The sequence below is a fragment of the Trichechus manatus genome, unplaced genomic scaffold (genome assembly GCF_000243295.1).
Source record: "Trichechus manatus latirostris isolate Lorelei unplaced genomic scaffold, TriManLat1.0 scaffold00105, whole genome shotgun sequence".
NCBI lineage: Eukaryota > Metazoa > Chordata > Mammalia > Sirenia > Trichechidae > Trichechus > Trichechus manatus.
In genome coordinates this window covers 6,539,448-6,558,653 of record NW_004444041.1, presented here as the reverse complement: position 1 = coordinate 6,558,653, position 19,206 = coordinate 6,539,448, and the positions used below count along the sequence as shown (strand labels likewise).

General features: G+C 36.5%; 1 protein-coding gene across 5 annotated transcripts in view; it reads right to left on the bottom strand.

Moving 5' to 3' along the window:
- The window catches only part of CNOT6L (CCR4-NOT transcription complex subunit 6 like), a 133,374-nt gene that overhangs the window by 62,204 nt on the left and 51,964 nt on the right, over positions 1 to 19,206 (bottom strand). For 4 of the 5 annotated variants that reach the window (XM_004383118.2, XM_023737617.1, XM_023737616.1 and 1 more), the window contains exons 2-4: positions 9,903 to 10,024; positions 6,551 to 6,737; positions 5,129 to 5,214 (exon numbers count right to left, since the gene is read on the bottom strand). In XM_004383118.2, the coding sequence (XP_004383175.1) occupies positions 5,129 to 5,214; positions 6,551 to 6,737; positions 9,903 to 10,024 (395 nt within the window). Of the gene's footprint in view, positions 1 to 5,128; positions 5,215 to 6,550; positions 6,738 to 9,902; positions 10,025 to 19,206 lie in introns of those variants that run through there. The other variant, XM_023737619.1, reaches the window with a different exon arrangement.

Sequence of the window (19,206 nt, the reverse complement as noted above, 5' to 3'; positions counted from 1 at the left end):
ATTGTGGATCCAAGTAAAATGAAATCCTTGACAACTTCAGTCTTTTCTCCATTAATCATGATGTTGCTTATTAATCCAAATTGTGAGGATTTTTGTTTCCTTTATGTTGAGGTGTAATCTATACTGAAGGCTGTGGTCTTTGATCTTCATCAGTAAGCACTTCAAGTCCTCTTCACTTTCAGCAAGCAAGGTTGTACCATCTGCACAACACAGGTTGTTAATGAGTCTTCCTCCAACCCTGATGCCCCGTGTTCTCCTTCATATAGTCCAGCTTCTCGGATTATTTGCTCAGCATACAGAATGAATAAGTATGAAGAAAGGATACAACCCTGACGCACATCTTTCCTGACTTTAAACCACACAGTATCCCCTTGTTCTGTCCGAACAACTGCCTCTTGATCTATGTACAGGTTCCTCATGAGCACAATTATGTGTTGTGGAATTTCCATGTTATCCATAATTTTTTATGCTCCACACAGTCGAATGCCTTTGCATAGTCAATAAAACACAGGTAAACATCTTTCTGGTATTCTCTGCTTTCACCAGGATCTATCTGACATCAGCTATGATATCCTTGATTCCACGTCCTCTTCTGAATCCAGCCTGAATTTCTGGCAGTTCCCTGTTGATATACTGCTGCAGCCACTTTTGAATGATCTTCAGCAAAATTTTACTTGCATGCGATATTAATGATATTGTTTGATAATTTCTGCATTCAGTTGGATTACCTTTCTTGGGAATAGGCACAAATATGGATCTCTTTCAGTCGGTTAGCCAGGTAGCTGTCTTCCAAATTTCTTGGCATAGACGAATGAGCACTTCCAGTGCTGCATCCATTTGTTGAAACATCTTAATTGATACTCCATCAATTCTCGGACCCTTGTTTTTCACCAATGCCTTCAGTGCAGCTTGGACTTCTTCCTTCAGTACCATTCGTTCCTAATCATATGCTACCTCTTGAAATGGCTAAACGTCGACCAATTCTTTTTGGATCAATGACTCTGTATATTCCTTCCATCTTCTTTTGATGCTTCCTGCATCCTTTAATATTTTCCCCCATAGAATCCTTCACTATTGCAACTCGAGGCTTGAATTTTTCCTTCAGTTCTTTCACCTTGAGAAATGCCGAGCATGTTCTTCCCTTTGGGTTTTCTATCTCCAGCTCTTTGCAAGTGTCATTATTAATACTTTGTCTTCTTGAGCTGCCCTTTGAAATCTTCTGTTCAGTTCTTTTACTTGATCATTTCTTCCTTTTGCTTTAGCTACTCGATGTTCAAGAGCAACTTTCAGAGTCTCTTCTGACATCCATTTTGGTCTGTTCTTTCCTTTCTTTCTTTTTAATGACCTCTTGCTTTCTTCATGTATGATGTCCTTGGTATCATTCCACAACTCATCTGGTCTTTAGTCATTACTGTTCAAGCGTCAAATCTCTTCTTGAGATGGTCTCTAAATTCAGGTGGGATACACTCAAGGTCGTATCTTGGCTCTCGTGAACTTGTTCTAATTTTTTTCAGTTTCAACATGAACTTGCATACAAGTAATCGATGGTCTGTTCTGCAGGTGGCCCCTGGCCTTGTTCTGACTGATCTCTCTTTACAAAGATGTAGTGGATTTGATTCCTGTGTATTCCATCTGGCAAGATCCATGTGTAGAGTTGCCGTTTACACTGCTGATAAAAGGTATTTGCAATGAAGAAGTCATGCGATCTCCGGTATCATTTCTATCACCAAGGTCATATTTTCCAACTACTTGTCTCTGTCATCTAGTGCTGCTGTAACAGAAACAGAAATACCACAAATGGATGGCTTTAACAAAGAGAGATCTATCGCTTCCCAGTAAGGTAGGCTAAAAGTCCAAATTCAGGGCATCAGCTCCAGGAGAAGGCTTTCTCTGTGTTGGCTCTGGAGGAAGGTCCTTGTGATGCATCAGTCTTCCTTTGGTCTGGGAGCATCTCAGGGCAGGAACCTCAGGTCCAAAGGACGTGCTCTACTCCTGGCACTGCTTCCTTGGTGGTATGAGGTTCCCATGTGTCTCTGCTCACTTCTCTCTTTTATATCTCAAAAGAGATTGGTTTAAGACACTATCCAATCTTATATACCTCATCAGTATAACTACCGCTAATCCATCTTCTTAGAGCATAGTGATTAAATTTACAACACATAAGGAAATCACATCAGATTACAGAATGGTACACAGTCGTACAATACTGAGAATCATGACCCAGCAAATTGATACACACAGTTTTGGGGGGACATAATTCAATCCATGACAAAGGGGAAGGCTTTCTCTCTCTGTAGGCACTCTCATCAATCTTCCCCCAGACTAGGAACTTCTCCGCGCAGGGACTCCAGGACCAAAGGATGTGCTCTGCTCCCGGTACTGCTTTCTTGGTGGAATGAGGTCTCTGTTTCTCTGCTCGCTTCTGTCTTTTATGTGTCAAGAGACTGCCTCAAGATACAATCCAATCTTGTAGAATGAGTCCTGCCTCACTAACACAACTGTCGCCCATCCTCCCTCATTAAATCATAGAGGCAGGATTTACAACATACAGGAAAATCACACAATACCAGGAATCATGGACTAGCTAAACTGATACACACACATTTTGGGGGGACATAGTTCAATCCATGACATACCAATTCTTCGTTTCCAACTTTCGCATTCCAATCACCAGTAATTATCAATGCATCCTGATTGCATGGTTCGATCAATTTCATACTGCAGAAGCTAGTAAATATATTCAGTTTCTTCATGTTTGGCCTTAGTGGTTGGTGTGTAAATTTCGATAACAGTCGCATTAACTGGCCTTCCTTGTAGATGTATAGATATTGTCCTATCACTGATAGCGTTGTAGTTCAGGATAGATCTTGAAATGTTCTTTTTGACTATGAATGCAACGCCATTCCTCTTCACATTGTCATTCCTGGCACAGTAGACCATATTGGCTGATTCAAAATGGCCAACAGCAGTCCATTTCAGCTCACTAATGCCTAGGATATCGATGTTTATGAGTTTCATTTCATTTCTGACGATTTCCAATTTTCCTAGATTCATACTTCGTACATTCCATGTTCCAATTATTAATGGATGTTTGCAGCTGTTTCTTCTCATTTTGAGTCATGCCACAACAGCAAATGTAGGTCCGGAAAGCTTGACTCCATCCACGTCATTAAGGTCCACTCTACTTTGAGGAGGCAGCTCTTCCTCAGTCGTTATTTTGAGTGCCTTCCAGCCCAGGGGGCTCATCTTCCAGCACTATATCAGACAATGTTCTGCTGCTATTCATAAGGTTTTCACTGGCTAATTCTTTTCAGAAGTAGACCGCTGGGTCCTTCTTCCTAGTCTTAGTCTGGAAGCTCAGCTGAAACCTGTCCACCATGGGTGATCCTGCTGGCATGTGAATACCGGTGGCATAGCTTCCAGCATCACAGCAACACACAAGCCCGCACAGTACGACAAACTGACAGACACATAGGGGGGATTATTTATTAGGGACATTTTATTCCTTCAATGCTCCATATAGCCATTCTTGTTCTTACTATCTTAAACTTTTGAAAAAAGGCAGGAAAGGCTCTGCTTTTCTTTCATTTCTGAAAGTCCTTTGCTCATCTGTACCGATTCATTTCAATAGAATGTGGCACTGCCAGAAAACTTGGCAGATTCTCACAAAAGAGAAAAAGCCTGCACACAGATATTTACCATAGCATAAACTCCAGTTTAATAAAAAGGAACTTATCCATAGGCATGAACAAAGCTAAGTTACAGCTGGTGAAGCCAAGCTGGTGCCTGACTTAATAGACTAGAGTTCAAAGAAGAGATTTTAGCATATGTGAATCAGTGGACAAAAGGCCACTAGACTCAAAGGCCAGTGAAAATCAGTAGTTTAAAGGACTTTAACATTCTAACTAGTAAAACAGAACAAAGAACTAAGGAGACAAAAGATTTCAGAATGATTCATTTAATTGATACTTAGCCTAAACTTTCTGGGGGCATGTCTCTATATGACATAACATAGAAGAAGGTTATGAAACAGTAAGAAATGCAGTTGCTTTTTTGGAATGCTGCCTGGTACAAAGGGTAAGTCAGTAAGTCCACTGGGTTCAGTAGTAAATTATTCATTTGTCTTTGATGTGGTCTATCAATATAGAGGAGGGAAACACCTGTTCTGATTAATGTTAAAAGAAACAAGGGGTAGTCTTAGTAGAAACAAAGCTATAATTTATATATAAATTTATAATAATCATTATGAAAGAAAGTGTTAATTTCATACTTCAAGAAAGAAAATGTAAATTTCATACTTCAGGAATCAATCTAAAATTATAAAAAGTGTCATCTATCACATAATTTTTTAATAGAGAAACAGAATGGCTTCAACTCCAACTTTAGCTGGATGACTGTTTCAACTATACTTATAAGAAAAAAAATACAAAATAAGATGAAATGTTACAACAGTTAAATTTCAAATACCTTCGGTTAATCCTCAGGAAAATAATTTAGATATAAGTATTCCCCCTTATTGTACATGATAAAAGTATCAATAAAAAAAATCTACAGAGAAACTAAAAAGACAAGATTTAGACCATTCATGTAATTATCCAATTTACAAAAGGTTAACTATATAATGAAGTCTAATACCATTTCTGTCATTTCAGCCAATAAAGTCAGCATTCTTCCTATTCTTATTCAAGCTACATACTTAATATTCCATTATATAAGCAAATGTAAATACAGCATTTTCATGGAGACTCGAACAGTCTTCGAAGAAGGCAAATAAAATATGTGAAAGTATGCATTTATTTTCCAAAGCTTTGACTGATGTATATCCTTCAGAAGCACTGAATAAAACGTTTAACCAACATCTGCATCTAGTTCTCCAAATTCAAAAATAAACCCTCCTTCTTATGCTATGCCATAAAAGAAAATACAAATTCCAATATTTATGTAAATTGAGTATGACTTTTATCTCAAACTTATTGAGATGAGATAATCAGAGGATCATGCATTTTGGATTAATAAGTTTTATTTACAATAATTATTAGGTATAATAAACTTTCAGTATTATAATTTTTCCCTCAGAACATCTCAATACTTAGCATTAACACTACCTTTTTTTTTTTTAATTGCTTACCTTTCAAACCTAGAGTTTGTAGCTGGAAGAGCCGACCAAGTTCATAAGGTAAAACCCGTAACAGATTGTTATTTAAAAGCAATTCCCTGTTTTAAAAAAAGATGAATTTATTTTAGTTTAATATGTCAAATTTAATAAATATCTACAATTGTTGATATTTATTAATCTTCTTAACCTTCCTTCCAACACACCATGAGTGATGTTTACATCCAAGCCACGTTTCTGTATGTTTATCCAAAAGCATACAATATTCAAATACTACAAAATGTGTAATTGCTACAATTAATAACAGTGTTCCTATGATTTACTCATTCTCTAACACAAATTAAAGTTAGAGGTGTAGGAATTGCATATCATTCTCAGGCTAGGTCCACGCTCTTTCCCAAAATGCCTATCAAATGCAAATCAGACTGACATCATTTTACAGGTATCCTTGAACCTGTATTTTCATAGGAAAATTTTTTTTTTTTTTTTTTTTTTTACAGACTTCAGAATTTAACTATAATTAGTAGTCAAATCACCTGCATCAGTTTCCCACAACTGATTACACCTATAATCCTGTCAGGATACTATGATGGACAATCACTGACATGGACCATAAACATGAAAAGGAAGCACAGGCTAACACATATAAAATCTAAGTTTATGATTGTGAAAATGTGGTAATCTATATAGAAAAAATAAACAGAATCCTCATTATTAGATAACCAGAAATTTTTTTTAAAAGTGAAAAATGAATAAAACACACAGTAAGGGGATGGTGAAGAGCAAGATTCTAAAACAATATAAATGTTTAATTTTAAACATGTGAGAGCAGTTTTTCTTTTTAAATTCCTACTCAGCAGATAAACAAGGTAAAAACGCAATTATTGTTTTTACTGGGAAAATTTACACAAGGTCTCAAGATTTCTGCAAAAATTTAACCTATGAAGAAATTCTTAAAGGATCCTGAAGAACTACAAATGAATCTATCTATTAACAGGTTTTAAGGATTCCTATGGAGTTGTAATATAAAATATAAGTATACCCTGCCCTATGTAATAAAGATATGTTCCTAAAAGTTTTACTTATAAGCAAATCACATTTTCCCAATTATTTCTGATTAGCCTTATTAGATACTTGACCTTAAACTGGGGTTTATTTTTTTTAATCCCACACTGCCTCTAGTTTGTGGGAACATGTTGATAATACAAGCACATTTTTAGCCAAGAACGTCCAAACTTAAAGCAAAAAAAAGAAATGTTCCTTGGGGGTCAACTGAAGCACTGTGCTAAGACAGTTTATATTACATCACTTAATCTTCACACACACAGAAATCCAACTGTAAGATGAGTAATATCACATAATTTACTTATTTCATAAATTTAGATTATAATATAATGATATAATATATAGTGAGTCATGTCTATAATATTTCCTCACCTGAGAGACACCATGTTTCCTAGTTCTGCTGGTAAACTTCTGAGTTTATTGGATGACAGATCCAGGTAAACCAGATTATGAAGCTTGGCAATATCAGGTGGAATGCGACTAAGGTAATTGTCATTTAGGTGCAGTGCTGTCAAGTGTGTCAATGACCAAAGTGATGTACTTAAGCTCCGCACTCTACCTAAAAGGCAAAATATTGTGGCATAAAACTCAATATCCAAGACGAAGACTGCAAAACAGCAAGGACTAAAAAGCGGTAAAAGAGGCTGCAAATACATGAAGATACCATATCCTGGGCATTTAAATGCTGTATTTAACGCCATAGCTTCTAAACATGCCTGGCCCTCCTTTAATTTCAAACCACCTTCTCCTGAAAGGACCCCTGGTAGCGCAGTGGTTTAGAGATTGGCTGATAACCAAACGGTGAGCAGCGTGAATCCTCCAGGGCTCCTTGCGAACTCTATGGGGAGTTCCACTCTGTCCTACAGAGTCACTATGAGTTGGAATCAACTCAATGACAGCGGGTCTGGTTTTGGGTTTTTTTCTCCTGAGAACCACTCTTTCTCATGGACTTTTCATGTATTAAATGAGATTTGGCAGAATGAGGAGACCCTTGGAGTCATGGTGATCATATCGCCTCAGAGAGAAAGCATGGGGCTGAATGAGCTTTTGTTGTAGAACAGCCCTAATTCTTTTTAAGGCGCAGTTCTAACAAAAGTACCTCTCACATACTCAATGAAAATTAATAGTGCAAGGTTTATTCATTTCCAGGGCCTGGATTAATCTATAAACTTTATACAGAAAAGAAGAATTACTATGACTTACAGTCAACCTTAGATTAGCCATCAGAGAAACCATTTTACCCCCAAAGAAGACATCTCCTCCCAGCTTTCCGATATTACAACTATAGACTAACAACTCTGGTTTAAGATTTTGCATTAAGTGCAAAATACTAAAGGAAACAGTCACACATTAATCGTCATCATTCAGGCTGCATCTGATGGCTATGTCAGAATATGTACTACAAAAAGTCAGAAGACCTGGTTCAGGGATCTGATTTTTACCGTTTATTAGCTATACAAACCTAGACAAATTATCAAGCCTCAGTGTCTATAAAATAGGATATTATCTTACCTACCTTACCTACAATAAGGGTTAATTATACAAAATAATTTATATAAAGATATTTTGTAAACTTTACAAAGGTAAACCGTTGCCATCAAGTCAATTCCAACTCATAGCGACCCTACAGGACAGAGCAGAACTGCCCCAAGGAGCGGCTGATGGATTCGAACTGCCGACCGTTTAGTTAGCAGCTGAGCTTTTAACCACTGTGCCACCAGAGCTCCTTACAAGAGTAAAGTGGCATTTTAATTATATATCATTTTCCAAGGATAGAGTCTGATAACGAGGGACAATGGAAGGTAGAGAGGGCACAAAGTCTCAGAAGGAAAATGTTACTTTTCATATAGCTACTGAGTACAGTCAAATGTAGATCTTCTCTCCAGGGCTTTCTACCACAGGTTCCTTCCTGCTGCCTACAATTAGACTTAAAGAGCCAACTAGGATTTTGTATTTTATAGGAAACAAAGTTTTCAAGGGAAGAGAGACTCTGGTAAAAGACAAACTTATTTCAGTTGTCAATCAGGAGTGAGTTTGCTCCCTAAGGGGCATTTGGCAATAGAGTTCCTGGTGGTACACACAGTCCAGTTCTGGGCTACTAACAAACCTCCAGGTACCCTGAAAGAAAGGCCTGGCAATCTGCTTCCAAAAGGTCACAGCAATTAAATCCCTATGGAGTATAGTTCTACTCTCAAACACATGGGTCGCCATGAGTCAGAATCAACTTGGCAACTGGTTAAAAACATTTCTGGTTGTCACAAATAAATAGAAACTACTGGCATCTCCAATCACTAGAGAAGGACATTATGTTTGGCAAAGTAGAGGGCCAATGAAAACGAAGGAAACCCTGAATCAGATGGATTGACACAATAGCTGCCAATGATGGACTCAAATATACCAACGATCATGAAAATTGTGCAGGACCAGGAAACATTTTGTTCTATTATACATAAGCTTGTCATGAGTCAGAGCCGACTCAACAGCAACTAAGCAAATAACAAGTGGCATCTAGTGGGTGGAAGACAGGGATACTGCTAAACATCCTAAAATGTTCACAGTAGCCCCTGATCACAAAGAATTATCCAGCCCAAAGTGTTCGTAGCACTGAGGTTGAGAAATCCTGGTTTAACCTAAAAGGATTTATTCATATGTATTCTTTTGATTACTAGTCACCTATCTGCCAGTTACCTTTTAGTTAAATTTACAGGTCTTGCAATTGATATTATAATGTGGGTTTAATAGGGTTTAATGCTTCCAAATTAAAGCATACTGGGGAAAAACTACATTCTATATATATATTCTGTATTATGCCAATTCACAAGACAAAAACAGTATTTATATTTTGTTTTTAATAAACTTTTAATTTTGTGATAATTTTAGATTTACAGAAAAGTTACCAAGATAATACAGAAAGTTCCTGTATATTTCTCATTCAGTTACCAATATTAACATTTTACACCATCATAGTACATTTGTCAAAACTAAGAAACCAACACTGGTACACTACTTTTAATTAAACTCCAGATTTTATGTGGATCTCATCCATTTTTACATTTCTTCTGTTCTAGTAGCCAAGCCAGGATACATTACATTTTTCATCTTGTCTCCTTAGTCTCCTCTAGTCTGTGACAGTTTTTCAATCTTTGTTTTTCATCATGACCTTAACAATGTTAAGTATTACTGGTGAGGCATTTTGTAGAATATCCTTCCATCTGGATTTGCCTGATGTTGTTCTTATGATCAGGCTGGGGTTATGAGTTTTGGGGAACCATATTCTATTTTAAAAAATCCTAAACATGTATTAAGGACCTGTAACACATATTCTGTTAGAACAGATAGCTTCTAAGTTTCCTAATCTGCCAACACTGGGATGATAGGAGAATGGCAAAGATTTCAGTTTGGAAAATAATTACTCTGTAATAGCCAAAACAAAATCTATTAAATCAAAGATCCTGGTTTTATTTAGAAGCCAAACTCTCAATGTTCTCAATTCCAGATGCCAACTCTGACTCAAGCTAATTAATCTCTAAAGAAAGAATGAGAGCAAACATATTTAATAACAGATAAAAAAAGACAAATTAAACATCAGTAACTTCAGTGTCTTGTATTTTTCCATTAGTCTACCTACCTAAAAATGTACAACAAAGAAACAAATACAGCAATACTCAATTCTTGTTCATTACTGCTATTATATCCTGGATTAAATGCTTCAGATTCCACTCACCCGAGATTTCTAATTCTGCCCAGTGAGACTTTTTCCCATTGGCTACCTCCTCTGCTGACATGATGGTATAAATTCTGCGAGGATCTGGAGGATCATATTTTTCCTTTGGCATCCCTATTAGTCTGTTTAAAAAAAAAAAAAAGATGATTAATAATTATTACAGTCTTACAGAAAAATAGAGGAAAAAGAAAATGGGATGGTAAGTTTTATTTTTTTATCTCCCTTTGCCAAGCCAGTTAGTCACTTTATACCACAAATTCCCACTTAAAGGAAAACTACATGACTCTCAGTATGTGAAGATCTTAAGGAACTCAGTAACAGATGCCTAAGGGAAACTACAATTAAGGAATGACACGGACTTTGGAGTAAATCTACTCCAACCCTTTCCCTTCATTTAGCTGTCATGCTTTCAACCAGTTTCCTGAGTGTACTATGACTAGTCTAAGAACCAGGGTAATCCTATGCTGCATGCCTCAGTGATATTTGGATATCCCATGCCTAAGACAATCAATACATGAAATTCCTCTTGCCACAAAGATTAGTTCATAAGTACCCAATAATCACAAAGCTTCAGATTCATTCCATGTTTATGGGAGGGGCAGTCTTCTCTTTTCTGTTGGTCATAAATAAAGAAAAATATAGCCTAGATTGCTTTTGGCAATCATCCACCAACTATAAAGGAAGGCAGCCATAGAAGGCAGAGTCTAGAAAACAGAGAAACAAAGCCAGAGTACACGCTGAATCATACCTGTACCACTTCCAAACACTAAGTTTTTCAGATATGCAAGCCAATATATTTCCTTTATTATTTAACCTAGTTTGAGTTGCGTTTTCTGTTACTTGCAATCAAAAGCATCCTAATTTGGGTAACTATATATTGTGGTTCTCCTGGGCCAGTCTTGGTTTATACTTGTTGTTCTGATGTAATTATTAATAGCGCTCCTTTTCATGCTCGAAAGTATTCAACTTGGATAATGAATCATATGTCACCCTAATCAAAACTAATATTATGCAGTCTTCTTCACGTACTTGCCAAAATAATCACAACCCTCATCAATAATGACCAACTAGACATAAAACTCCTCAAATGTGCCATGTATGAAGTAGACGACAAACGGCCCTAAAAGGAACCAATCAACGGATGGGATCTGGTGTAAGAATTTTAAAAAATAAATAGTTGCCATTGATTCTGACTCCTAGTGACCCCACGTGTGCCAGTATAGAACTGTGCTCCATAGAGTTTTCAATGGCTGATTCTTGATAATTACCAGGACTTTCTTCCAAGGTACCTCTGGGTGGACTCAAATGGCTAACCTTTTGTTAACAGCCATGAGAGTTAATCATTTGCACCACCCAGAGATTCCAATGTAAGAATTAGTGCTTGGTAACTGACAAAAAGAGGTCCCTGGGTCATGCAAACGGTTTGCACTCTGCTACTAACCAGAAAGTTGGCTTTTTCAATCCACACAGCAGCATTGCAAAAGAAACGCCTGGTGATCTGCTTCTATAAAGGGTTTTCTTGGCTATAATCTTTATAGAAGCAGATCACTAGACCTTTCTTCCTAGGCACTCCTGAGTGAGTTCAAACTGCCAACCTTTCAGGAAGTAGATGAGCATAGACTGTTTGTGCTACCCAGGCACCTCATTTTAATACACGCACTAAACCTAAGTGTCCAAACCTGAGACTGTTTCTAAAAAGACTTTAGAACACATGGGTAACAGTAAGGCTACATTTGGGTGATCTGCAATTTGTTATATATAGAGAATTAAGAAAAGCTGGTATTCTATCATGCATCGAGAAACCAAAGCCAGATTTTAAAACTAGAACCAAAATTTCCCACACCATAATTTTCCTTCATATTTCTTAAGGAAAAACAAGTATTACTTTCCACTTACTATGAGGCAAAAGGAAACCCTGGTGGCGTAGTGGTTAAGAGCTACTGCCGTTTGAATCCACCAGGCCCTGCTTGGTAACGCTATGGGGCAGTGCTACTCTGTCCTGTAGGGTCGCTATGAGTCAGAATCGACTCGACGGCAATGGGTTTGGTTTTTGGTTTTTTTATAAGGCAGAAGGGACAAAAAGAAAAGTTTTCCAGATTTCTCCATCTATTAATAGTAACTAGCTTCAGGGCTTCCAGGTTAAGCTCTTCAGCTCTCTAATCTTATTGTACAATTTGAGTGATACTAAACCATATTTTATTTCCCATGAATGTCCCAGAACTTCACACAGCATACAAAAAAAAAAAAAGATAGTTTTCCACAGGGGGAAAAATTGCTTTCTACCACATGTAAAATGCCTTTGAAAATAAAGTTTTTAGAAAACAGGTTATTCAGAATTTCTACTGTGCACCATAAAGCACATGTGTCTCTGTAGGTACTTTTGCATACTAAAACAAGATTCTACGTAAGCAAAACCAAATCAAACAGATTCAGATCCAAAGACATGCTACATGATCCATTACCTACAATGAGAATGGGTAAAAAACAAAGACTACTAAATTTGTAAACACACAGATTTAATTATAGATATTTTTCATAAACCATAGGGCATGGGATTAGAGGTCAATTTAAATTGAGTGTTTTAATCCTGGCTCTCATTAGACAGTATGTTCCTTCAGGGGACTGTGTGTTATTTCCGTATGAAGGTACATCACTTTTATATTTCCATACAGTTTCTGCTACATAGTAGGCACTTAATATGTATTTGTTAATGATCATATATGCTTTATAATCCTAAAATCTACCTCCTCCTACCTTTCCCATCTCACAATAGCCAACACTTTTCTAAAAATTAATCTCAAGAAATGCTAATTAATCCTTGTGTTCAATTTTCCAAAATAGTTTTAAAATCTAGACAGAAGAGAGATTAATAATTATCATTTTGTCTGGTCCTCTAAAATGCTAATCTCTGAAATAACTACTATATAAAACTACATTTCTTTTTTTAAATTTTTTGCAAGTTTCCATCTTTGTAAATCCATTAAAACTTACAAAATCTCTTCTTAAAAAATAGATCTATAACATGTTTACCAATGTCTACAATAAATAATAACAAAAATAATATCAATACTGCATTATTAGAGGTCAGAGGTATCTGTTGGATTTGATTAGGATGCCAAAAAGAATACAAGTCACTTAATTCTTCAAAATGAATCTAAATTTAGATTTGGATTATCTGATTAAAGCTTAAAAAAAAAAATTCATTTAGGCTAATTAATTTAGCAAAGTCTACAGTTCTTGTGATAACTACTCTCCCAAACATCAGATTTCCAATTGTGCTATTAAAACCTTAAAAGAACTCAAATGTAAGAAATAAGCATTATGGAATCCTCTTGTTCAGCTTCATTTTCCCTCTTAGTTCCTCAGCATCAACTTTCCACATTGAAGTTGTTTTGTTAGCTGTCACAGAGAGACATACTATAAAAAATATTTCAAAATGACTTACAATATGAAATAATTTAAATGTAATTTAAACCTCTAAATGTGGCATTCATGATGTGGTTTCTAACAGCCTCATATATGGGTCACTCCAAAGTTTAAATACTGAGTGGTGAATATTTTTCAACCAAGAAACAGAAATGCTTTATGTGGGAAAGCCTGGTAGCCAATTCCTTTTCCTATATTCTTTTTCAACTTGATGAAGAGGCAGGTCTTGTTTTTTTTTTGCAAGAGTTTCTAATTTCTACAACATCTTACTCAGTGTCATGGATTGAATTATGTCCCACCAAAAATGTGCATCAATTTGGCTAGGCCATCATTCCTGGTACAGTGTGATTTTCCTGTATGTTGTAAACCTGCCCGTATGATGTTAATGAGGGAGGATGGGTGGCAGTTGTGTAGGTAAGGCAGGACTGGATCTATAAGACTGGACTGTGTCCTGAGGCAATCTCTTGAGATATAAAAGACAGAAGTGAGCAGAGAGACAGGGGGACCTCATACCATCAAGAAAGCAGTGCCCCGGGAGCAGAGCGCGTTCTTTGGACTGGGGTCCCTGTGCTGAGAATGAGAAGCTCCTAGTTTGGAGGAACACTGATGAGAAGGCCGAGAGAGAGAAAGCCTTCCCCTGGAGCTGACACCCTGAATTTGGACTTTTAGCCTACTTTACCTGCGAGGAAATAAACTTCTCTTCATTAAAACCATCCACTTGTGGTACTTCTGTTGTAGCAGCACTAGATGACTAAGACACTCAGTTCACCAAGGAACCTCCCATTATATCAGCCTAATTCATACTGGAAATCCTGATTACATAGTAATGGAAACTAAAGCCCCTTCATGACACAACCTTTTTAACTTCCCAGTCATCAACTCCATGTCAATGCTATGAAAAATGACTCCACATAGCTACCCAAATAACTAAATAAGTTGCTTTGAACCTGCTATTCACTCTCCATTCATTGGACCTTAGCATTATCACCTGTGGAACCCTTCCAGCTTCTACTGCCCAATTTCTGAGAACAACCATCAGTCCTGGACAATGAGTCTGGTTATCTCCTACTTCTCAGTTCATGTATGAACTATTTTGCAAGTAAACAAATTTTAATCTCCATCGCCGAAGGCTGATTAATCACTATCACATAGTGATGAATTTCATAAGCTTATTTCTCAGATAGTCTTCTGTTCCACAAAGCAAAAACTTCAGGTAAACTTCTAAAATACTGACTCCACGGAAATGTATTTTACTTTTTAAATCGCAAGCAATATTATACGTAGCACTACAGTTACTCTACTAGAAATTTTAAATTAGCATTTCCAAAAACTGTAAATAAAATACAAGATACTTATGTAATATGCTATTTCAATGAACAGCACATGATAAAATATATATGAAATATACCCAAATACACTATTGCTAAAGAATCCCATGTCTCACATACTCTGGAAATTTTATCAGGAGGGACCAGTCCCTGGAGAAGGACATCATGCTTGATAAAGTAGAAGGTACGAAAAAGAGGAAGACCTTCAACAAGATGGACTGACACAGTGGCTGCAACAATGGGCTCAAAAATAGCAAACAACTGTGAGGATGGCGCAGGACTGGGCAGTGTTTCACTCTGTTGTACATAGGGTCGCTATGAGTTTGAACCAACTCAACGGCACACGACAACAAAGGAATACCAAATCTCAGGTTTTATATTTGAGACTAGGAAGATAAAGCTGCATACCTTGCCCCCCCCCCCCCCCCCCCAAAAAAAAATCTTGGACCAACCAGAGCAAGCTGAACTGTAAATATAGGTCATCTAAAGCAGCTTATAAAAACAGCAGCCTCTATAGTATATCTAAAGATATAAGTCCTGCTATTAAATTATAGCTTCCCCCTCACCACCTTCTCTAAGTTTAAGATCATTTTATCTCAGTCTATATAATTCAGCACAATTCACATTACATCATTTAAGACTCGGACTAAGAAAGTGACTCTAGCTGAAGAGAGAATGCTACCACAACTAGAGTGCTTCAAAAATCAAAGATTTCTAATTCAGTGAATCCAACCCTTAAACTACAAATCATTACACATGCAATTGTTTCCACAGAAATATTATATGATCATCTCAACAGTAGTTTGCAGAAGCAATATCAGGCATAGATGAAGATGCTGGCAGGGTTCCCAGAATTTAAAGAATCTAAAATTAAGCCTACATTAGCTATTTCTGCTTACATTTTAAAGCAAGATGTCAACAACTTGTTACATTTTATAATGTTCACAGATAAACCTATCTCGTATTGGCATTTATTCCTAAAGGCTATAGAAGGAAAAACAGATAGTTATTTACTGAATATCCACCTTGACAAACATCCCTCCTTCCCATCTGGCTTCAACCACTATGAGCTCCCTTTCTAAGAAAATATGTCTAAATTTACCTTCTTTAACAAAACAAAATAACCCTTACACTGCACCATTTTTCAAGTTTCTATTTCCTCACCAATATCTATTTTTAGCTATACACAACTACTAATCATGGCAACTTTCATACAAAATGTATACCTTAACTGAATGGGCTCAACAGCTGATAACAAAAAAACAGCACCTAGCAGATCACACTGTATATACCATAACAAACAAACAAATGAACTCGTTGCCCTTGAGTCAATTCCAACTCATAGCAACACTGTATACAGCAGAGTCAATCTAATAAAAATATAGACTGATGACAATCACAAAAGCTGAGAAGATACTACAGGATAAAGAACAGTAGCAATCCTATTTCACTACCATACCAAGGGCCTCTAAATGGTATTTGTCTTTAAGAATGTATTTAACAAAAGTCTGTAAATGATAAAAACACAAACATTCAAAAAGGACCCCATTTGACGTTTATGTGTTTTCTCCAGCTCTGTGACCCACTCAAAATAAACAAAACCTTCTATGTTTTATGATGGTAAAGTCTCATAACACTGTGAAAAATATTACCGTTAGACTGTAGAGGTTCATGTTTCTGGCCTGCTTAACGTTCATTAAACAAATATTTATTGCATGCCTACTATTGTCATTTATCGTACCAAGCACTAGGAATTCAATAGTGAACAAGACGAGCACAGTCCTTGCCCTCAAGGACCTTACGCTATTTTCAATAAAGTTACAAAATATTTTGCTATCAAATAATTGTATAAGGAGTTTGGCATTTCTTATTACTTTTCCCCCTTGTCAAGTAGTTGCAGTGCTCCCCGTTGTCATTCCTCTGAAATGAGTAGAACAACTAAAGGAAAAAATAAAACATTCTTATCACAAAGGATGAGGGTGATGAATAATAGAAAACCACCAGAATGGTCAAGCATAGATAGAGAAAGTAAAGAATTCCCAGGACAAGAAAGGCAAGTTCTGAATGGCCTAACATTGGAGAAATGGGACTGAAGATAATCGAGTTAAACACATCATCAATATATTTAACTTAAAGTGATAACAACTGGTTTCCTAACCTAGGGATCATAATTATTTCTATATTCCTTACTGGCAAACTAAATAATTAGATCACAGTATTCACAAGGACTCTTTTAGTGTTTAGAATATGTCTTGTTTCTAGCCAGTTTATTCTTAGGATCTACTTTGTATCCCAACTCAAACTAGTTACCTACCCAAACAAAATGCATAGACATATGTGGCAAAAAAGCTTCTGGGTAAAGATGAGATTATATTGGTTGTTACACTTCTTTCCAAAGGTACTGACTTTATGCTAATCCAAAGATAACTACAGGAAGCTTCTGACTCTGGAAAGGGGTGAGACCAGAGTCTACCTGGCAGTTAAAGTGCTAAAGGGAGAAACAAGAAAAGATAAAGAATTAAAATATACCTCCTTCTCTGCATATTCAGAAATTTTCTATGATATCTGGGTTATCAGAAAACAGCAGCAACACAAAACATAAATAACTACTAAAAGGAAAAATGGAAACCTGGAGTTTTGAATCTACCAACTACTGCAAAATTACAAATAATGCTATTTTCAGACAAGATTTATTCTATTTCATTAACAATCAATTTGGATAACCAAAGCTTATGGTTTTTCTCCTATCATTCCAAATTAAGTCTCAGTATCCAGTCAACAATCATTATGTTTTAGTATCTTTTGTATTTGACTCCCATGTATCTAAAAATATTGAATACGATCTAATTATCCCACAGATTAATGGGAAGTAATTAGTATAGATGAAATTTTCAATACCAATTTTCCTAGAAAAACTATGGTCTTTTCTCCCCACCCCTCCCTATCTTTCCACTTTTATGGTTTAGCCTGTGTTTTATATTTCCTGATGCGTGTGTATGTATGCAGTACATATATATTGCAGGCAAGAAATCAAACAACACATTACATTGGGCAAATCTACTGCAAAAGACCTTTTTAAAGTGGTAAGAAGCAAAAATGTCACATTGAGGACTAAGGTGTGCCTGACCCAAGCTACGGTATTTTCAATCAGCTCATATGCATGCGAAATCTGGGCAATGAATAAGGATGACTGAAGAAGAATTGATGCGAGTGCAGAATAGTGAATATACCATGGACTACCAGAAGAACGAACAAATCTGTCTTGGAAGAAGTACAGCCGGAACCCTCCTTAGAAGCAAGGATGGTGAGACTTCATCTCACGTACTTTAGACGCATAATCAGGAGGGACCAGTCCCTAGAGAAGGACATCATGCTTGGTAAAGTAGAGGGTCAGCAAAAAAGAGGAAGACCATCAACGAGATGGACTGACACAGTAGCTGCGACAATGGGCTCAAATATAACAACGATTGTGAGGATGGCACAGGACCAGGCGTTACTTCATTCTGCTGTACACAGAGCCGCTGTACAGAGTTCCTAAAAGTCAAAACTGACTCAGTGGCATCTAACAAGAACAATAGTGTGTGTGTGTGTGTGTGTGTGCGCGCGCGCACGCATAAGCATGTGTACTTCTAATCTCTTTCAATGCCTATCAAACTCATCTCTTTCAATGCCTATCAAACTCCTATCCATTCTTCATGGGTTAAGTCATCTTTTACCTCTTCTTCAGTACATTTACTCTTATAGAAATCAACAGATTCTAAAATTTATACGGAAAGGAAAAGGATCAAGAATAGTCAAAACAATTTTGAAAAAAAAAATACAAACTTGGACTTGCACACTATCTGATTTCAAAACTTACTATAAAGCTACAGTAATCCAGGAAGCTTGGTAATGATAAAAGGATAGACTCATAGTTCAGTGGAGCAGAAATGAGAATCTATAAATACTCCCCCCATACATATATGGTTAACAAATTTCCAACAACTGTGGACTATTCAACAAATGGTGCTGGAGCAGTTGGACATCAATACTCAAAAAGTAAATAAATAAGCCTCAATTCATATCTTGCACCACAGACAAAATAAACGTACAATGGATCATGAACTTAAATGTAAAAGCAAAGCTATAAAACTTCTAAAGAAAATCTTTGTGTCCCTGGGTTAGCCAAAGATTTCTCAAAGACAACAAAAAACATGATCTATTAAAAAAAAATGATACACCAAATTTCATGAAAATTAAAAACTTATACTCTTGGAAAGATGAATGAAAAGACATGCCAGGGACTGAGATTAAATACTTGCAAAATACATATCTGAAACAGCACTCCAAAATATATAAAGAATTCTCAACATAATAACAAAAGCCATCTAATAAGAAAATTTTGGCAAATATTTGAACAGACACTTCACAAAGAAGAGAAACAGATAACAAATAAATACATGAAAAGAAGCTCGGGGAAAAGACAGTCTTTTTAACAAATGGTGCTGGCAAAACTGGATATCCATCTGCAAAAAACTGAAACAGGACCCATACCTCACACCGTATACAAA